A 21,126-nucleotide genomic window follows, 5' to 3' on the forward strand; every position below is an offset into this window, starting at 1 on the left:
ATTAATTTTATCTTCAGAGCATTTTTTTCCTGTTTTGTTTTCATTTTTTAAATTATTTTTTTTTAATTTTTCATGTCTTGCTCTTTGAATATACTTAGGTATGAGACAGGTGGAATAATATATGGAAATCTAAATTTAGTATAGGATTCAAAATGCCAGCTGTAAAGTCACCATGAGCTTTTGAGCTTTGAGTCCAAAATGAAAATAATTTAGCTTATCTGGGTGGAAAATAAATCATCTGCTGCAGTTTTGATTCTAACAATCTAAGTTACATATATTTCTTCTGAAGTTTTGTTTTGGAAAAAGTTTGTCAAGGGTCTGAAGAAACAATGAAAAGTCCAGAGTACAAAAAACAGTGCTTCAGTCTTGCCAGTGTGATAATTCCATGTCTTCTTTAAATGCTTTGGAACTCAGTTAAAACTTAACATTCTCTAAATATTGCTGCTTTAGAAACAACTGTCATGTGTCACAGAAGAAAATCTAATAATGATAATTATCACTGTGTATCAAGAAAAGTTTCAAAAGTTTTGTGCTTCTCATTAACAAATGTTTGAAAATTTTATGCTATATTTAACTTTTTGCAGTAGTTCTTGCAATAACATCAATTTTAAAGGAAATAATTTATCTTTTGAGAACAGTATAGTCATGTGGAATCAGAATTGAATTTTAAGTTGTCTTCCAAAATTGTTACTTTTTAATTTATTTTTTTAAATGTTAGAAAACATACTTAACTTCTTAAGTTACAGTCAGTAGAATTTTCAAATCACATATCTTATCACTTGTTTGGCAATTATAGCATTTAAGAAACCTTTTATTCTTTGTCAGGTAAAGTGCAACAATTGCAAGAAGTTTTATTCCATTGTAAAATATGGTAAATACCCTTTGGACATGGGGAGACCATTTCCTAGGAAATAACAGTAGTATTCCTTACTGTTAATATAGTGTTCTATTTTTTTTTCTCAAAAGATTTTTAGATACCTACTTCTAGATACTTACTTTCATGTTTCCAGTCCTGTTGAAGAGTGTGTAGATGCTTGAGTTGGATCGTTTTTTTAAAATCTGCTGCCCAAGGAGATAGATGTGAATAATTAAACAGGTGCTCCTGGGAAAGAAATGTGAAGGAGAATGCCATGTGAAAGCTCTACAGGTGCTAGAGTTGGGCAGCGTGTTTGAGACTAGTGAAAAAAATCATAGTTTTTTATTTGTTTTGTGTAGGAAAAGAGAAGAAGAGTTCTTGCAAATGCCTTTCTATGCTATCATCTGTTCTTTGCAATAGTCAGGATTGCTAAGTTGTATTGTGTTTGTTTCCCATCCAGAAAGGGATGTCTTTCACCTATCTTTTTATTTCTTGATGTACCCTACTCTTACTTGAGTAAACTAAAGACAAGTCTTCAGTTTTTGATCAACCACTGTTATGAAACCTTGAGTGCGAGTCTGACGATCTCTTTAGAAAAGTTCATTTTAAATCTAGATCATGGAGCAGAAATCCTGAATTATTAGGACTGCAGGCAAAGTTGACTACAATATTGATTGGATAGCATTACTTTATATGGATTAGTGCAGGCTGTAGTTGTGGTTAGTTATGTAGTTATGCACAGGAAGTTCCATGTGAACAAGAGAAAGACTTTCTTTACTATGAGGGTGACCAGCCACTGGGACAGGCTGCCCAGAGAGGCTGTGAAGTCTCCTTCCCTGGAGACATTGAAAAGATGTCTGGATACAGTGACGAGTACCATACTCCAGGAGACCCTCTTTGAGCATGGGGGCTGAACGAGATGACATCAACAGTGGCCCCTTCCAACCATAATCATTCTGTGCTTCCTTTGGACCCAAAACTCATTTGGTGGAAAAGCTGAGCAAATTTTTTTTACCCTTGCATTGTCAGCTATGCTCCTTTCTTATTTAGTAAGTACTTCTGATGAATTTTCCACCGTGCTTATCACTATTACAGCTGGATATTTTACTAGAAGTAATGAAATTTATCTTCACAGTAAGATATCTGGTGAAGTGGTTGAGATCATACTATATGCCCTTCCAAGTAAATTTGAACAGCAACACTAAATGTTAATATACTTGTTAAAAAACAAAAACAACAACCAAAAAAAACCCAAACAAAAACCAAACCACCATAAGAAAATCAAAACCCCACAAAACTACTAACCCAGGGTGTTTGATTCAAAATGCCTGACCCACCAGCTTATGATTTGCTAAAGTACAATTCCTATCTATTTCTGTCACTGAATGTGAAGTGCTTATATCATGTGCAATGATATGAAACTAAGCTTAAGCCACCTTGCTGAAACTCCACTGACTTACCTTTCATCATAGAAATAAAGTCCAGTCTCCCAGAATTCCTTCAGTTATATTGACTAAAATTTAAGTAATTAGATCACGCAGTCTCAGGCATATCTTCTTTTGTTTTTTTACAGGGCAGCAGTTTTTCTTGGCAGTGGTTCCTATTTTAGTGAAACATGAAAAAAGAAAACAGCCTAATGTAGGCAATGGAAAATGCTTTAAGTGTAGCAAACTTCTGAGGCTCTACTTCCTTAGAAAAGGAACCACAAAACAAACCTCAGTAGCTAGGCTCTTAGTTCTGGCTATAAATAGATGGGATACAACTGCTTCATTAAAAGGAGGGCTTGGAAGGGTGAGGGCAATAACGTTATGATGGTGACTTTCTTTCCTGCTCCTTTCATCTACATTAACCTCTGATCGTCTGGCAACAGCTGGTAATAATCTTGAACTGTGGACTAGTATTGGTCTCTGTAGCTGATTAATTTTTGACAGTGTTTTTGTGTTCTAAAAATCGGATATCATCTATGCTCAGGTCTAGCAAGTGTCTTAGTTTTTCCTTCTTCTGGTGAGTGCTCTTTGAGATACAAATGAATCAGGCCATACAAAGATGGAAACTAAGAAGCATAAACACACTAAAGAAGCAGAGATAGGGTTAGACTGATTGGTATCAGGAAACTGATTAGTGTCTTCCCTTAAGACTCTGAAGAGACATGAGGGAGATGACCAAACCTGATCCACCAAGTTGCTTTGCTTGGTCCACTCACTGAGTCTGTCATGTAGATGTCAGTTCCTCTAATAGATACGAAAGGAAAATCACAAGAGCGTGGGGATGCCGGAATAAAACCCAGCAAAGATACTATTATCAGAATAAAAAGAATTATGGAATCAACAAATCTACTGTTCTTTTAAGATATATTGTAACTTTAGGAGTTAACAAATGTATGTCTGGCACTAGCATAATTTCAGGTCTTTCTGGTGATTTTAGGTAGTAAGCTCAACAAATGGAGAACTCAACACAGATGACCCAACTGCAGGCCGTTCAAATGCACCCATCACAGCTCCTGCAGAAGTAGAAGTAACGGATGAAACCAAGTATGTCCTTATTTTTGTATTCTTTGCATCTTGTGTGCTCAGCTGCTTCAATATTTTTCTCATATAGTTATTAAAAAAATATTGTCTAAACTAATAGCCACTGGTGAGGGGCAAAACTCTAGTGCTCTACCTAGTTTTGTCTTTAAATTTTTTAATAGAAGACTTTCTATAGCTTGTACTTCTAGGCTAAGCCTTCAATAACACGTCTCACTATGCTAGAGAAGTGCATGCATTTTTGATATTACAGCTAATTTTGAAATATTTTGGACAATCTTCTGACTAACAAGAGCTATTTGTGAAAGATGTGAAATTCTTTCTCTATGTGGTATTCTGATTCTCTTTTTTCCTTACTCTCTTTCTGTATAGCTGCCAGAAAGTGTTGAACATGTGGTGAGTTATGTAGCATAAGCAGGCAGAAATAGCCTCAGAAGCTTTGTTATTGGGTTGAAAACTAATTTCAGAGAACTTTAAAATAAAATGTCCATTTGAAAATCACAAAACATGTTTTAATTCTGTGAAACAATTAACTGTTTTTAGAAACAGCTACCTTCAGGAGCTATTCTGCCAGCTTCAAATCCTGCTTGCTTTTAAGTTGTGTAGTCTGTGGTATACTTTATTTCAACCTTTTTAATGGGCACTAGAATATTTTTTCCTACTTGCTATTTTCTTTTAAAGGGGAAAACATTCTTTTCAGATGTTGTAGCATTCAGCTAGTATTTTAACATCTAGAAAATACCTAATAAGTAATAAATGCTAGCCAATGTATGAACTTTGCCAGTTATCTCTGTAAATGAAATATTTACTAGAGTATTGGTCTTTAACAACCTGCTAACTAGTCACTAAGACATAATTTCAGGGTTCCCTAAAATTACAGTGTAATGAAAGGGAGAAATAGTAATGTCAATTAATTTGTGATGGACAACTAATGCTTATGCATTTGAGTAGTAAACTCAGACTTGCAAAATAGAACCGAAAAAAATTTTTGATAGCTAAAGGCAATATAACTTTCAACATGTTTTATTTTATAATTGTGCCTGGAATAGGATTTTACAAGGATATGGCTCTAGTTTATTGTAAAGTTGCGGCACTCAAATATGAAGGATACATTAGTAACAAAGCAATCCAGTAGGTATTCCTTAATAGCAGTTAGTGTTGTAAGACCTGTTTTCCTAAGTTTTAGAAAAGGGAAAATTTCTCAAAAGCCAAATTCTGAGGTTCTGGTATGTAAGGTTTATGTGCATGTGTAGTTAATACTGTAGTAAGTGGAGTCTGTTGTGCCACATTTCTGCGCTAGCTTACTGTAAGCACTGAAAATAACTAAATTCTTAATATACCATCTTTTTAGAGTACTGTAGTATTATTTTACTGTCAAGAATACTGTTTTCTTGCATATATTTAAAACAAAAAAAGGTCCCAAAGAGCGAGGATGTTGGTAGGCTGTTCATGGATAAATTCCCTATCCCCTCCCTTTGAATAAGCACAGTGACAACTTTCTTTATGCTCAGTTCATGTACCCACAGGAAATGATTAAATTACTTGTGTTTTGAATACTGCTTAGCACAGTTCAATCCATGTTTAGTTCTCTACTTTATGTAGTTATCTACGGAAAGTTAAAAAAATTCATAGAAGCTGGGATGCTCAGCCGCTGTAGAAGTGTAGAAGTTTATTTTCCCTAATGTAAATACATGATGGACAAATATGCTGTGCTTGACTGCTTTTGCCTAGTCTTTACTGGTCTTGTTACAGATGAGATAACTAGTCTCAATATCCTACTCTTTAGATAAATTTTTTTTTTCAAATATGAAACAGTCAAATTAGTTTTCCAGCACTGTCTATTTAAACTGCAGTTTCCCCAGTCCCTGTGGTTTTTTTGGGGATAGAGATTGTTTTACACTTTGACACTAATGAAATACATGTGCACCCCTCACCCACATGTGCTCACAAGCATTGCTAATAAGCATCAATGCATAAGTATACATATTTTTTTCAGAAACACTGCTTTAGAAGGTTTAGGTAATTTTACACTTTAAAATAATAGTTACAATCCTAATATCAAAAAGTATTGTGAGACATTTAAACATGTGTTTATAGATTTTTTACATGGCTGAAGAATGTAAGGAAATGCAATAATTACTATCTTTTTTATCTGTGATATGGACATTTTTGGTTTTAGGGAGACACTGTATTCCCAAAAGACGCACTTTGTGCCTCTTTCATAATCTTTTCTCCATCTGAAAGTATGAACAAAGCTAACCTCTCTTGCTGATATCTTCTATTTATAGCACAAATATAATTTAATTGAATATTAGATCTTCTGTCACCCTTTCGGTAGAATACTTTTCAGTACTCAGTATATTCAGGATTCTTTTTTTCAGTAATTTTTTTTATTGTTTTGGGACATTTATTCAACACTTTCATAGTTTGATAAATGTTTTTGTACTTACAGTATATATTCTAAATTTTATGCCATGTAATTTTCATGGTGTGGCTATGCGGCAAGCATAACTTAGGGGTAGGTGTCAGGTTTTTGGCATTTTTGTGGGTTTGTTTTGGTTTTTGGGTGTTGGTGATATTTTATTGGTGGTGGTGGTGTGGTTTTTTGTTTGAGTTTTTAAAAAAGTAGCTTTCAGCCCTATTTCAGTTGTTACTTCTAGAGTTGTAAACCATGGAGAAAACTAAACTGATCACTGTTCTACCTTTACTGACCAGTCAACCTCTCTTTCCATTCCTCTTTGCTAATCATCAGAACAGTTGCTTCTATGAGACATGTATGATTTGAATAACCAAAAGGGTCTGCCATGGAAGGACAGAGGAGGGCAAACAGGAAACTATTTGTCCTTTTCGCATCTTGCATCCTTTTTGCCATTGTAAACACTTGTTCTAATCCTGCAGTAAAGTGCTGTCACATGGTAGATGGCAAATATAAAAACACAACTATCCAAACACAAATGAGAAATTAGGTTGCTTCAGCGTGTTAGGCGAAGGGACTGCTCAAGTGGTAGAAGGAAGGATATTTAACAGGAAGAAAGTTTTTTAAAAGGATGTTTTAAGAAGGATAAGAAATGTTCATAACATGCTGAGATTGCTATCTTAGATAATATCTCAAAGGTCACCTTAGATTGTACAGGAAAAGTTTAGTGTTTTTTGAGTTTTACAGATTGCTATTATACTACCTACACTAGAAATGTGTTATAAACTATAGGTAAAGAGGCTAGCAGTCATTAAATGATTTATGTAAAAAGAAAAATCCTTTCCTAGAATTAGAGATTTTTAAAACTTTTTAAAACTTACTATTCTTATATATTTTGCATGCATATTGAATAATATATTTGTAGCCTAATACTTTTTAATGATACTCCATTCTGTAGCTTTAAATATGGCTCCAAGCATATTGTATTATATATTAATGTATTATATATAAATGATAATAACACCCTCTAGTGACAGTATCCTTAGTAACATGTCTGCATTTCTGTTATGAATTATACTAATTGAGAAATTAAGCACTATGGGTCTCTAATTTTAGGGTTGTGTTTCTTTCATAAAATTGATTATCAGGCAATGCAGTCTGACCTTTCTTATTCCCATATAAATGTGCATATATGCCTTGGAATGTCTAGCACTTCTAGACTTAAAAATACACATTTCAGTGTATTTCAGTTCACATTTCCAAGACAGTCCTGTGTTTTACAATTCTCCATGTAATTTACATTCCTTTAACCTTTTTAGGTATATATTAATAGGGATTTTATTTTCCTGCACCAAATAAGAGTCTTCAGCATTTAGTTATTTTTGTCTGAACTGAACTGGAATACACTTGAAGAGTTCTTATAATTAAAAAAAAACTCCAATGGTTAATAGAAATGGTGCTCTTTGTAGTAGTATCATTCAAACTCCAGAAGACCAGGATTAAAAGAGCAGTGGTTTATGCTAGTTAAAGATAGAGCTCTTGAATTCTCATTGCATATTGCCCTTCTTCTCTGGTTAAAAGAGAAGTAGAAAACTAAGTAGGCTGTGCAGAAGGAATAAAGGACAGTATGAGATTTGCAGCAAGGATTGGTTAAAATTCTCTGATAAGGAACCAAAAAGACCTTATGTCCTTGAACTACATAGAGGATACAAGCAGTCTGAAACATTTAAGAAGTGTTTTCTGCTTGAGAAGTGCTGCATATTAATTGAAGAATGAAGAGTTAGAATTCTAGATTGTCTTTCTAGAATATAAATTAACTGTCTGCCATACTTTCATCTTCCTGCAGTTACTTATGTAATTATGTAACCTGGGTTCTGACATGCTAAAATTATGAATCAAGACAAAATTTTTCCCTAGGCTTTCATTGAGGCCTCATAATCTCAAAAAGGTATAAAAGTGGTTTACCATCACAGTTCAGGGTAGGTTTTCCTAATTTACAGAATCATAGGATAATTCATGTTAGAAGGAAGGGAGCACTGTAAATGCTTTTTTTTTTTTTTTTTTTTGGTAGTATATACATATATAAAATTCTTGTGAAAAGATTGGAGTCAAAGAAAGATTAAACTAAATTGGTGTCCATAGACCTACAAGTAAATTCAAAGCTTAAGTGATAGTGGGTGTTGGTAGGTGTAGGCAGATGTTGAAAAACGGCTTGGTAGTTAGGAGGGAATTACAGTTACAGTCAGCGGCTACTGGCCTTCAAAACCAATTCTGTCTCTTCTTTTACAAGTACTTTAAAGTTAGTAATACATTATGATACTTCTGCTAGCTGTAAAAATACTTATCTATGTAGTTTCCCCTACTGAATTTTAATTTTGGGCTTCCTCTTCATCAATAACCAATGTTTTTTTCTACTGAAAGTTATGTAACTCTCAGAGCAGTTCTGGTCTGCCTCTGCCCACTGCTACTTTTTCAGTGACTGAGCAACAGGGTGCCTTGGATATTTTGAGAAGGTAACTTCTGTCTCCCCCTACTTTGGATGTTGTTCTCACCCCCTGTAGAACCTTATTTTTAGACCCTCGTTCTCCTTGATTTTCAAATGCTTTCCCCATTTCCCATATTCCAAACTAAATTGTCTGGATTTCTTTTGGATTTTAGTAATATGAAATGCTTGGTGAATTTAAGGATTTACTGATAGGCTACTGATGGAGTACATATATATTTTCACTTCTGTTGTACTTCATAGTTTAAGACCCTTTGGTGTATAGCACTGCAAGTGAGAATTCAATAACCAAACCGCAGAACTCCATCGGGCAAGCTCTGTTAAGGTGGACAGCTTGCATATTCACTTTTGATTGCACAGTGTGAATGCTTTAGTAAGTGGAAGCTTTACTTGTAAAGCTAATGTTCAGGAGTTGGGAGTTGCTTAAAATAAGGCTAACAGTACTTTCAGATGAATTAATTTTCTTTGTGTTATTTGTTGCTTTCCTCTTCAGTTTATTTGCAGAAGTCCTTTCTGGACTTCTGCAGTCCTCCTCTGTATTATCTGTCCTTAACTCCCTCCAATTCTTTTTCATTTTGTAGTGTTCTTTTGGTACTTTCAGGTGGTCTCTATTTGCTAAGTGAAATTCAAATTGTATTTGTCAGTATTTGTCAGTTTTAGTTTCTTTCATATAGTACACGATAAAGCAGAATAAAGAAAGTCAGTAAAATCACAGCTGTGATTTTTCACTGTAGTAGTAGTATCACAGCACTGGATCAGAACTTCAATTTTATATTGTTCATGAATATTTTGTTCTAAGATATTTTGGGGAATAGCTTTGGGGAGGGTTTTTCCAAGTTCTGGTTGACAAAGGAAACTCAAGTTGTTTTCTTGTATTAGCAACAGTAGTGTCTTAAGTGCATAGTTTAGGTGACACAATCTTAAGTGCAAGCTTCCACTTGGCATATTACCAGTTAAAGAATACTCAGGTGATGGAGTGTCCTTTAGTCTTACAAACACATTTTTAAGTCAGCCTATAATGCCTGTGCTTTTGATACTCTCATCAATACTCTGAACTTATTAGCTATTTCTATCATAGCTTTTTTTATTTGATACTTTTTTCCAAGAAAAGGTGGAATGTGTCAAAAATACCTCTACTTCAGTTTCTTTCACTAATAAATCAATCATCTGCAATAGAGCTAAATGTGTTCTTTTTGGTGCTGACTATGCCTGAATTACATACTTAAGTGAAACATACAGTAATCAGTTCAGTTTTGTGGTTTCTTTTTATATCATATGTAATTTGTGTCACACTTGCAGGTGCTGCTGTTTATTCAAGCGGAGGAAAAGGAAAACCATTCAGCGCAACAAATGACTAGAACCAAACAGAACATGGGAAAATGCTTAGTTGTTCAACTGTTGTTTTGTGATCTTAAAAAAAAAAAAAAACAGCAACAAAACCCAAAGCAAAAACCTCTATAGTCCACGTGTTTTCCAAGGACTCCGTGAGAAACAGTGTCATGCCTATGTGCTTTGATTTGGTTCTTCTGCATTGAACTTTTGTTTCTTTAATTCATCTATTCTGAAAGCTTTAAAATATTGTCAAATAGGAGTGGTTCTTTGACCATCAACATATGGACCAATGAAATTATAGAAATGAACAGTATCTTGAGCAAAACTGAACTTGAGAAGTATTCCTTCTTTTCTAGGAAGTAGTAGCCGTGTCTTAGATGAAGACAGATGTCATAAATCTGTTATTTGGGTTTGTAGCAGTGTATCAAAAGCAGTTCTCTTCAAAAATGCAGAAGACAAATACGGATGCACAACCATATTGAAAAATAATAAAATCTTAAGATTTATTGTATGACACCTGCATTGTTTTTCTTCTTTTGTCCCAGTATTACTGCTGATATTGTAGCCAAATGGTCACTGTCTAGAGATACTGAGGAGGCTGATACAACTGTTGACAGTTGTCTAAATACTGGAGGTACTAATGAACAGAAAGTATTTCCAGTAGCTTGTTGGTTTGAAAACCTGCTTTTGTTATGCTTAAAATGAAAATTGCAGTACAATAGAAATTATAAGAGCATTTGTACAAAGAATACAGAAGTTTATATAATTTAAGCTGTGCTTCTAATAATGTTAGCAAGACTGAATTACCTTCAAAAAAGATCTACAGAGCACTTATAAAAGAAGAAATAAATGTGAATCTGGTTAAAGTGTAATCAGTATTAAAGCCTGTATGTTCACTAAGGTAACTGATGATTGACATTATCTTTAATTTGAAAATATGGATGTGCCATGAAAAGTTAGAGATGTATTTGTAAATTATTTTGCTCTTTAATTTAGAAAAAAAATGCAATGAAAGTGAGTTAGACTTCTCTCTGTACTAGCCCATAGCACCTGAAATTTCCCAAAGTTGTTTTCTTGGAAGTTTCTTGTCTTGCAGTGTAAGGTAGGATGGCAAGGATGTGCCAGGTACTTCTCTACAGTCCCGTGAAGTGCTTGCAATATGAGCAAACCAACAGTTCTGTAGACAAGACAACCCATTTTGCATTTTCTTTTTCAGAAAATATATGCTTCTTTTAAAGCCATAATGACAGAGTTATGTTTTTGTCAGGTTTAACTGCCAGTTATTAAGGAAGGATTGTGAAAGATGAAGTCACTAGACAGATTTATTGACCAAAACTGAGATTATCTCCATTTTTTTATAATTATTGTAGCTTCTTTTTTCTATCCACACATGTCTTTTGGCATACTTATTTATTTTTAATTTGTTTTATGGTAGCATTTAAAATGTATATTACAATAAGTGCACACTTTTGAATTAATCATTGCATTTACAAGGATTTTAATTGTATTTTGTAATTTATTTTTCCTTAAAAGCCAAAAGTGTATTTTATTGTTTGGATTGTGTGCTCATATGTATACTTTGATCTTCATTGTTATTTGTGTTCATGATCTCAAGTGCTTGTTTTAGAAAACTTGAACTTGGTCTACAAAAACACACTGTATGACAGGTCATAAGTTTTCCACTCTACCAGTCAGTGTTATTGATTATTTTAAAGTCATGAAGTTACTTCTTTGTCTTTATTTGAGCTGAAAAGTAGGTTACTTGACTATTCTCTTATGAAAACACATCCTTCTTTGTAGTACTTGACCAAATTTGTTGCTTTTTACATGTGGCATGTACACCTGATGAGTTTTATTCTCAGAGGTTTTTGATCTGTACAGTGTTTGTATGATCTGAACTCCATACACATAACAAAGTGTGAATAATATGGACTGAAAATGGTCAAATATATAAAAACTGTTTATTTGCTGAAACGACTAGTATCTAGGCACTTGCTTTTCAGCAGTTTTTTTAAGTGCATGACTTAAATGCTGAAGGTTTTCTTCTAGCGAAGCAGTCAGCACTGATGTAGGTATGCCAATATGATTTGTATTTATATCCTGGGTTTTTTCCTGTCTACACTAATGAAGTAAATGTTGGTTGGTTGTCTAAAGATGAAATACATCCCTGTTTAAATGTAAGACAAACAAATAAAGATAGTTTTGTAAAATTTGCCTTTTTTCCCCCCTTTCCTACAGTCTTAGATGAAATAATGATAGCTCTTATTTTAAGAATTACTGAACATATTTTATCTTTTTGGATGGCAAAGAATTTCAAAAAATGATATTCAGAATGCTACCTTGACTTGCAGTTATGTTTGTTTAGTTAAGATGTTTGTTATGTGCTTTAATAGACCTGATAATAGCAATAGAGTGAAGAGACTTCAATGCACACATTTGAAATCTACTCACAGATAAGTCTGTGCTGGTCTCTGTCACCTGGAATAAGACCTGAAGAAGTCTAGGAAATTCATCAAAAGAAGATGTTTTGGGTTAGAAGAGACCCTAAAATAACATCTAGTCCAAACACAAAACACCACCACTGCCGTCCAGATATGGGTATGGAAATCTTTCACTAGATCAGGTAGCTCAAAGCCCTATACTACCTAATTTTGAATGTTTTAAAGGATAGGACATCCACAACTTCTTTAGGCAACCTACTTCAGTGTCTCACCACCCCCATGTAAAAAATATCATCCTTACATACAATCTAAATTTACTCTCTTTCAGTTTAATCTGCAGTTTCTTGTTCTGTCACTACAGACCTTGATAAAAAGTTTCTCTCCATGTTTCTTATGTAAGTATTGAAAGGCCACAATAAGGTAGTGCCAGAAGCTCCTTTTCTGCCGGCTGGACAACCCCAACTCTCTCAGCCTTTCCTCACAGGAGAGGTGTTCCCATCCTCTCATGACTTTTATTACCTTCTCTGCACTTTCTTTGAGAGGTTCAAGGTTTCTTATGCTCAGGACCCTAGGCTGGATGCAGCACTCCAGGTGAGGTCTTAGCAGAGCAGAGTGGAGGGACAGAGAATCCTCTCCCTTGCCCAGCTGGCCTTTGACAGAGCCCAGGATGTGACTGGCTTTCTGTGAACCTTGTAAGTGAACATTGCTGGTCTGATCTTTCATCCACCAGTATCTCCAAGTCCTTCTCCTCTGCTCTTAAACTCTTCATCCCCCAGTCTGTGGTGATACTGGAGATTGCCCCGAGCCAGGAGCAGGATGCTGAACTTATCTTTATTGTCCTTCAGAAAGTTTGGATGGGCCCACTCCAGAAGCCTGTCAGAGTCCTAAAGATGACTTTTGGTAAAGGTTCTAGCAAACTGAGTAGGAAAGGTGTACTCCTAGGTCTGTTGTTTGTAACGAGAGGTGATCTTGTGGGTGACGTGATGACTGGTGACTATCTTGGCCACAGTGATTATGAAATTGTTGAATTTAAGGTATTTGGCACAATCAAAAAAACTCAGCAGAGATGCTACCCTGGGTTATGGAAGAGCAGGCTTTTGGCTGCTTTCAAGCATATTTGGGCCAAGACACCCCATTGGAGCGGTTTGTATAGAGAGAAGGACTTGTGGGTGATGTGGTGGTTGAAGGCCATCTTGGGCACAGGGATCAAAAATTAAAGAGTTTTTGATTCTCAGAGAAGCAAGGAGGAGGGTCAGCAGAACTGCCACCTTGGACTTCTGGAGGGCAGACTTTGGCCTGGTAAAGGGACTTGCTGACAGAGGGAGGCAGTCTTGAATGGCAAAGGAGTCCAAGAAGGTTGAACATCTTCTAGAAGGAATTCCTACAGACACAGGATCAGGCTGTCTCCATGTTCTGAAAGACAGGCTAGTGGGGAATAAGATCAGCCTGGCTGAATAGAGAGCTTTGTCTTGAACTGAGGAGAAAAAAGAGTTTGTGACCTTTGGAAAGAGGGACAGGCGACTCAGGAGGACTACAAGGATGTTTTGAGATTAGGCAGGGAGAAAATTAGAAGGGCAAAACCACAATAGAACATAATCAGGCTACTGCCATAAAAGACAATTAAAATGTTTCCATAAATGCATGAATTGCTGGAGGGCTAAGGAGAATCTCCCTATTTTATTGTGTGTGTGTGTAAACACAGTGACAAAAAATGATGAAAAAGTTGGGATACTTAATGCTTTCTTTGCCTCCATCTTTATCAGCCTCACCAGTTTTTCCCTGGGAACTCAGCACTCTGAAGTGGAAGACGGATGGAGAGCAGAATGAAGCCCCCATAATCCAAGGGAAAAGTGGTCAATGATCTGCTATACCCCTTAGGCATGCACCAATCTATGGGGCTGGATGGGATCCACGGCTTACTGCGCTGCTTTTAATTATTTACCAGCAGTCCTGGCTAACTGGAGAGGTTCCAGATTACAGGGGGTTAATAGTGTGGTGGATTAACCTTGGTTGAATGCCAATTGCCCACCAAACTGTACCTCTTCTCAGCAAGATGGAGAAAGAAAGTAAAAAGCAAAAACTGTGGATTGAGATAAGACAGTTAACTAAAGCAAAAGTGAAAGGTTGTGTGCAGTCAAATTAAAAAACAAAGATTTTAGTCTAATTCCTATCAGAAAGTGATGTCTTCTGGTTCCTGGGAAGCAGTGTTACAATGTGTGTAGTGGTTGCTCTGGAAGACAAACATTGTAAATAATAAATGTCCCCTTTCCTTCTTCCTCCTCTTAGCTTTTTATCAGACCAGACATCATAGTGTATGGAGTACCCCTTTTCACTTTGGGTCGGTTGTCCTGTTTATGTCCCCTCTCAAAAGTGTTGACCGTCCCCAGCCTGCTGGGGGCTAAAATGTTGGAGAGAGGCTGATGCTGTGGAGACACTGCTCAGTAGTAGCCAAAGCACTGAAGCGGAATTTTGCCCCAAAAAAGCACAGAGAGACTGCTTTAGAGATAAAGATTTGTTTCTTTAAAGCAGGAGGTATTTTAACGCAACGCGTTGGAGAGTTCCCAGGTCGCCCTGGACAAAGAACTCTGTCGTGTACAATTAGCACAGCTTTTTTATACAGTTCTGAGCATAAAGTTACATCACAAACATGCATATTCATTAAATTGCAACATCTACTTGTAATATTCATATATAGGCCTAGTCTTCAATTTGGGGAGGTTTAGAGGTGGGAGTTCCTGTAGCCTTCATCATGGGCAGTGGTCGTTTGCTCTTCTTCATCGTTGTAAACTTTCGAACTTTCCTCAGATCTTTCCCTAATTTGGATAGTTGGTAAGTGTAGTAGGGTCAGGTTGACTTTTGGCTCATCCTAAGATTTGCTGATGTTGTTATCTTTTCGTTTTATGCTTTAAATGTTCTATCTTGTCAACATGTTCTGTTCCTCAGACAATTTATTACTTCTGTGGTTTCTTAATGCTAGGGTTTTGGAACTATTTCCACAATTTTGTGTTTGAGTTAACCTTTTGTTTCTCAAGGACTGCCTCAAAGACTGCCTCAATTGAGTGGCTTCAGCACCGATGAGTTACCAAAACCATTCTAGCTACTAATGAGTTAGTTGCCAGCCTTTGGAGACGCAGAGGTAGGAGAACTGAGCCTTGTGCTGGTACAAGGCCAACATTGGTCTTGAGGAGGTTTACCAGGCATTTGAAACCCAAAGCTTAGGCTGAGCAAAAGGTTTGTTTTTAAGTAATGGCCACTCTTGTGTTTTCGCCTGAGAAAGAATTGAGTCCCTGCACATTTCCTGCCCTCCTCCTCCCCTCCTTCATTGCCAGTGCCAAGGCTTATGTTACTGGAAGATGAACCTCTTGTGCTGGGATCATTCTGAGTTGGTTTGTGTACAGGGGAAGTGATGTAAGTTGCCAGTCAGCTGGCCTTTGCTGTTACCCTGCACTGCTATTCAACTCAGCCTGGGAAAGAAGGGCTGTGGGCTGAGAAATTGTGGGTGGCCAAGTCAACAGGAGATGGCTAGGGACAGGTTTGTACTGCTTATTGAAACAGTGAATAGTACAAGAACTGTACTAAAGTAATGGCTACCGCTGAGAACTACTACAGGAGACTGTTTGATATATTTGGTTTAATTAAGTTCTTTATGCAGTCGTAACTGGCTAGAAGGGATATTGAGGAACAAGCTTTTGGAAGAACGTATCTTCTCTGAACCATGATTTCCTGCAATCATGGAAATAATTTTCATCCTTTATAGATGCTAAATATGACAAGGTGCTCTTTTGTCCCATCCTTGAAATCAGGAGAAGATGAATCTGCTGACTTATCTGGAGCAGAAGCAGATCATGATCCTGCTCTCCCCACCACAAGCTTAGGCTACAACCTTGCCTGTCACTCAAAGAAAGTGATGTCTTTGCAAGCCTACCCAGAAGTTTGAGGTGTTCTGGGAATTAGAAGATTGACATCTTTCAAAATTATTATTTTATAAGTAAGTGGGACATTTCTTTATCTGAGAACTATGATGAGAGTGTGTCCTGCTGATGGAAAGTATTTCCACCTGCTGAAAGTTCAAGGCTGAGGCTGAAATCAAAGCAGAAACACTATGGCTGTATTTATGTGTGTTTGTGTGGCAAGGTTTTGGTAGTACAGGGGCTACAGGGGTGGTTTCTGTGAGAAGCTGCCAAAAGCTTCCCACATGTCCATCAGAACCAATGCCAGCTGGCTCCAGGACAGATTGACTGCTGGCCAAGTCCAAACCCATTAGTGTCAGGGGTAGTGCCACTGAAATAACAAGAAGAGGAAGAAGATACTCTGTGGGAGCAATTGCTATCAGATAAGGAAGGAGTGCCCCAGGCACCAGAGCAGAGATTCTCCTGCAGGCCATGGTGCAGCCCATTGTGAGGCAGCTGTGCCCTTGCAGCTCGTGGAGGTCCATGGTAGAATAGAGATTCACCTGCAGCCTGTGGAGGACCCTACACTGGAGCTGGTGGATGCCCAAAGGAGGCTTTGACCCCATGGGAAGGCCATGCTGGACCAAGGCCCTGGTAGGACTTGTGGCCCAGTGGAGAGAGAAGCCCACACTGGAGCAGGTTTGCTGGCAGGACTTGTTTGCCCATGGGGAACTCTTGCTAGAGCTCTTAATGAAGAACTGAAGCCCATGGAAGCACTCACACTGGAGAAGTTCAAGGACTGTCTGCTTTGGAAAGGACCCTATGCTGGAACAGGTAAAGAGTGTGAGGAGCTCCCCTTGCAGAGGAAGGAGAGGAGGAGACAACATGTGATGAACTGACCACAGTCCCCATTTTCTGTCCCCCTGGGGTGGAGGAGGTAGAGAAATCAGCAGTGAGGCTGAGCCTAGGAAAGAGGGGAGAGATGAGGGGTAAGGTGGTTTAAGTACATTTTGTACCACTTGTACAGACACAAAACTCGCATTACTGCTGAATTAGTTCTTGCATGGGGTGCTTTTTGTTTTGGTTTGTTTTTTTTTTTGTTTGGTTTTGGGGGTTTGTTTGTTTGTTTGTTTTGCAGTTTTGTGGCTTTTTATTTATTTGTTTTTTGATTTTAAACTGATTTCCTGCTATGGGTGCTAAAATACTGCTCACAACCCAGCTGAACAGCTCCTCTTGTGTTAAATATATTAAATTGTTGTAAATGTTGACTCAGTAGGAGAGTTCAATAGGTGGCTAATCTAACTGGTCTACAAAAAAGACTTTACCTTTGTTTTTTTAAGAACTATCATATAAATATTTTTATGATTAACAACTTGTTGATATTATATTGTTTTAAATAATACAGTAGAGCATTTTCTATACAATAAGGCATGGAAACATACTTACAGACTGCAAATGATATCTGCATATTTCTAAATGCATTCATCTACTCAAAAGAAAACATCTAGTCAGATGTTTCTGACTAAAAAATGCACTCAAATTTTCAGTAGCTGTCTTTTCATGACAGCAATATAATAATGTTCTGATTCTTCCACTATCTTTGGAAGTTTAATGTACAAATGTGTAATGCAGAAATTAGCACAGTAGCTGTAGTTACTGTGTACTGGTGAGCAGCTAGAAACTGAGATGTGTGCAGATAAAACTGAATTAAAAAACAACCACATCTTTCAGCATGGAACTAGAACTGTGCAGTTATCGATCTGGTTTAATAAGAACATGAAGCTTAACAGCTTATAGATCTCTTTGGGATCCTTTCTTTGTGTACTCCAAAAATGTAAGATTTTGCCAATGGGATAAGAATACATGAATAAAGCCCAGGCACAGGCAGGCCTGAACTTCACTGTTTTGGTCTGATACAGGTTTTGTTTTTGGTTTTTTGTTTATTTGTTTGGGGGTTTTTTAATTATTATTTTTTAACTGTATTGCTCGATAAGTTTTGAATCTGTGTATTTGATATTTTTTCCCTATATGACAGGGTGGTGCCACATACACAAACTATTTTTCTGACCTAAAAGAAGGAAAAGGGAGTTGGGGAAAAAAGCAATTTGCAGAAACATTCTCCTATAGATGATTTTAATGATGAATTTAAAATGTGTGCCACAACTGAAAAACATGAAGCATCACATTTTCTTTCATGGGAAGCTGGTATGACCTTCTTTGTCGGGAATAGCGGGTAGTATTTTTTCTACAGTAAGTGTACTACACTTTCAGCCCAGTAGTTGTGGAGCAGAAAGCTTAGCATGAAAAAATATAGATGTAAATTGTCAGGTCACATTTCAATGAGAGTTCATGTTAGGCAGTAATAAAAATGTAAGAGCTTACAATGAAATGAAATTCATAATGTAAAAATCAAACCTGCCTATGAGAGTCTTTTAAGGAAAGCTGTTGGACTGAAAAGATTACAATTTTGTTTTAATAGACAGTAACATGGTACAGCAAAACTAGGGCATTTCTGTTGGACAAATGTATTATGAATTAGGACCTGATTCAGTAGAAAAATGGCATCTACTTCCCTGTGGATGATCTTACTGTGCAAGAAAAACTGTTTGTTTTAAACATTAATGTTGCTCTTAGATCAAAACAAAATAAAAGCATAGATAAATTGCTGTTATAATTTTTAACTTTAAGATAATTGTACACTGAACCTTATGGTTGCTGAAGTGATTTAAAGTCAATCATTCCAGTTTAGCAGAGGTAAAATGTTAGTTTATGGACATCACTGATACTGTGCTGGTTTGTGCCTTTCCTTCAGTAAGCACGCTAATGTAAGAGCAGTGTAGCAGTGAGACATCATAACCCACTAGAGAAGGCTCAGAGCTAAAAGTACAAAATCTTAAAAGTACAAAATTTTAAATGGAAACTCAGCAGATCACTTCTAGTCAGTGTGTCATGTGAAGATACAAAGTTGTCTGACTCAATAGCTGTGAAACTTTTAATGAAGTATATTTAAACTAAGATGGCTTATCAGAATCCACAAGCAGTCTCAGCATAGACGGGTGATTGCAAGGATATTTGTAATGAATTTTTAAAATTTTTTTTCTAATGTAGTTTTTCCAAATATGCTTAATTCAAATTAAGAGAGAGAACAGATAAGGTTTTGAAAGTCACCATACAAGATCAGCTATGTTGCAGCAGACTGACTGTGTACTGAGCAGAGTAGTTTGTCACTAGTAGTGTTCACCATCAGAAACCCAAGAAAGAATATGAGAAAATGAAAGATTATATTAATACTTCTCCCAGCACTCATCTCTCTCAGCATTACACAGTTCAGGAACTTTCTCAGTCACAAGCAGTATTTATCAGTTTAATAACCTCAGTGAATTTTGGTTTTTCTTCTATTAAGTTGTCTGATTGCTTGGTTTAAGTCTCGAGAAAACTTCTTAAATATAATTTTTTAGTCATCTAAAAAATGCATCCCCTATTTCCTTTTAAACAACAATGTAAATTTAAATTGTAGTTAGAGAAAATGCTATTAACTACCATTATGCATATGTGTTTGTAATTACTCTTAACTTTTTTTTTTCTTTTTGTCTGTCCTCATGATGCTATTTTCCCTTAGGCTTCCGATTCTATTTCAGTATTCATTTTAGCCTGTGTATTCATTGACACAAGGCCTTGTCCTGCAGTCAGGTCCTTCAGACCTGCATTCTGAAGTACTGTGCTACAGCACTAATATTTACAGAGGAAATACTATCTTCTGATGCTATATGTACAAAATCTCAGTAATAACAAGACAGAATTCAAGTTTTTTGCCCCCTGCCTTAACATCATAACTTACAATCTGTGAACTGTTTACTACAGCGTTAGGCATGTAAGAGCAAACTTCTGCAATCATGATAGCTGGTTCAGTAAATCCAGTCTGTTAACACAGAGCAATTTGCTACTTTAAGTTTCTGGTTGTAAAACTCTAGAGAGCACCTAGTAATAATGTAGCTTCACAAATGTTGTATTGTCTACTTGCTTATTATGTATTTGTCATTGACTATGTATGGTCCTTCCATGGATAATGCTTGGTAACAGTCTGGTTGATGATGGGTTAGATATGCAAAATAGCTGATTTAGACCATCCCCTTTCTTGAAGGGGAAGATACACTTCAGTGCATACTGTCCATTTAGAAATGACGCACAAAGAAAAGCATCACTGAGCTCACTTGGATAATCTGACTGTTTCACAGGCAAACCAAGTAAATAAAACAGCTCTTTCCTCCAATAACTGCTCTGGTAGAGAAACAGATGCTTTCTGTCATGTCTCCATATTTCTCATCAGGCAAAAGCTGTAAAAATGTGTTTTTTAACATTCTTCAGCCCAAAAATATTTATTTAAGCTTGTCTAAGGAAAGCTGTGTGACCCATTTCAGACATGGGGAGTTTTTTTGAAAATAAACTTGACTTCTATATTTTGGATATTCCATACTACCTAGCTCACAGGAATATTGTGAACAGCCTTGCCTGCACATTTTTTGAGATGGTTACATGATGAACATTGAGTGTGTTTGTATCTCTCTGACACCTGAGACTTGTGCAGTATATACAATAACTTGAATTATGACCCCAATAAAACTACAAAGTCCTTACCTTTTATATTATTTTTTTTTCCTTGGGTGGTGTGTGTGAGTAAGCTTATTTCAGGAAGTGACAGGAGACTTCTCACTGGGCAGGAGGATGAAACGTACTTAATAGATGTTTTGAGTGACTTGTAATGTATGATGGACATAGGCTGTGGCCCAAGATACACTGAAGGAATCGATAACCTTTTCTGGTCTTTCTTTACACTGAGGCGAGGCTTGCCTGCTTTAAATTGTCATGGGGTGTCTGCTGCTTTTTGTCACACCTCTGGCTGCAGTAGGTGGGTCGAGCTTCGGGTACCCAGTAGACCCGAGGCAGCTCGGGCGGCAGTGTCTGCACGATGGAAGAGCTGCTCCGACTGTCGGATCCGCAGGACAGAGGTGGAGTTGAGCAAAGGAATTCCTGTCTCCTCATCCCTCCCTCCTCTCGCCTGCGTGCCCACCGGGAAGTGAGGGCGAGGGTGTGGGAGCCGGGGTCTGGCGAGCGGAGCCAGCGCTGGGTGTGCCACTGGATGTGCCGCTGGATGTGCCACTGGAT

At 36.9% G+C, this 21,126-nt stretch overlaps 1 protein-coding gene across 8 annotated transcripts in view; it reads left to right on the forward strand.

Moving 5' to 3' along the window:
• CSNK1G3 (casein kinase 1 gamma 3) overlaps positions 1–11,836 on the forward strand; it is a 71,517-nt gene extending 59,681 nt beyond the window's left edge. For 6 of the 8 annotated variants that reach the window (XM_027879351.1, XM_027879353.1, XM_027879349.1 and 3 more), the window contains 4 exons: positions 3,281–3,387; positions 3,754–3,777; positions 8,219–8,310; positions 9,600–11,836. In XM_027879351.1, the coding sequence (XP_027735152.1) occupies positions 3,281–3,387; positions 3,754–3,777; positions 8,219–8,276 (189 nt within the window). In that variant the 3' untranslated portion in view covers positions 8,277–8,310; positions 9,600–11,836. The remainder of the gene's footprint in view (positions 1–3,280; positions 3,388–3,753; positions 3,778–8,218; positions 8,311–9,599) is intronic. The other 2 variants (XM_027879352.1, XM_027879354.1) reach the window with 2 other exon arrangements.
• Positions 11,837–21,126: the final 9,290 nt, after the last annotated feature.

Source organism: Empidonax traillii, unplaced genomic scaffold, assembly GCF_003031625.1.
Source record: "Empidonax traillii isolate 1590-97213 ecotype Southwest subspecies unplaced genomic scaffold, ASM303162v1 scaffold54:size2178333, whole genome shotgun sequence".
NCBI lineage: Eukaryota > Metazoa > Chordata > Aves > Passeriformes > Tyrannidae > Empidonax > Empidonax traillii.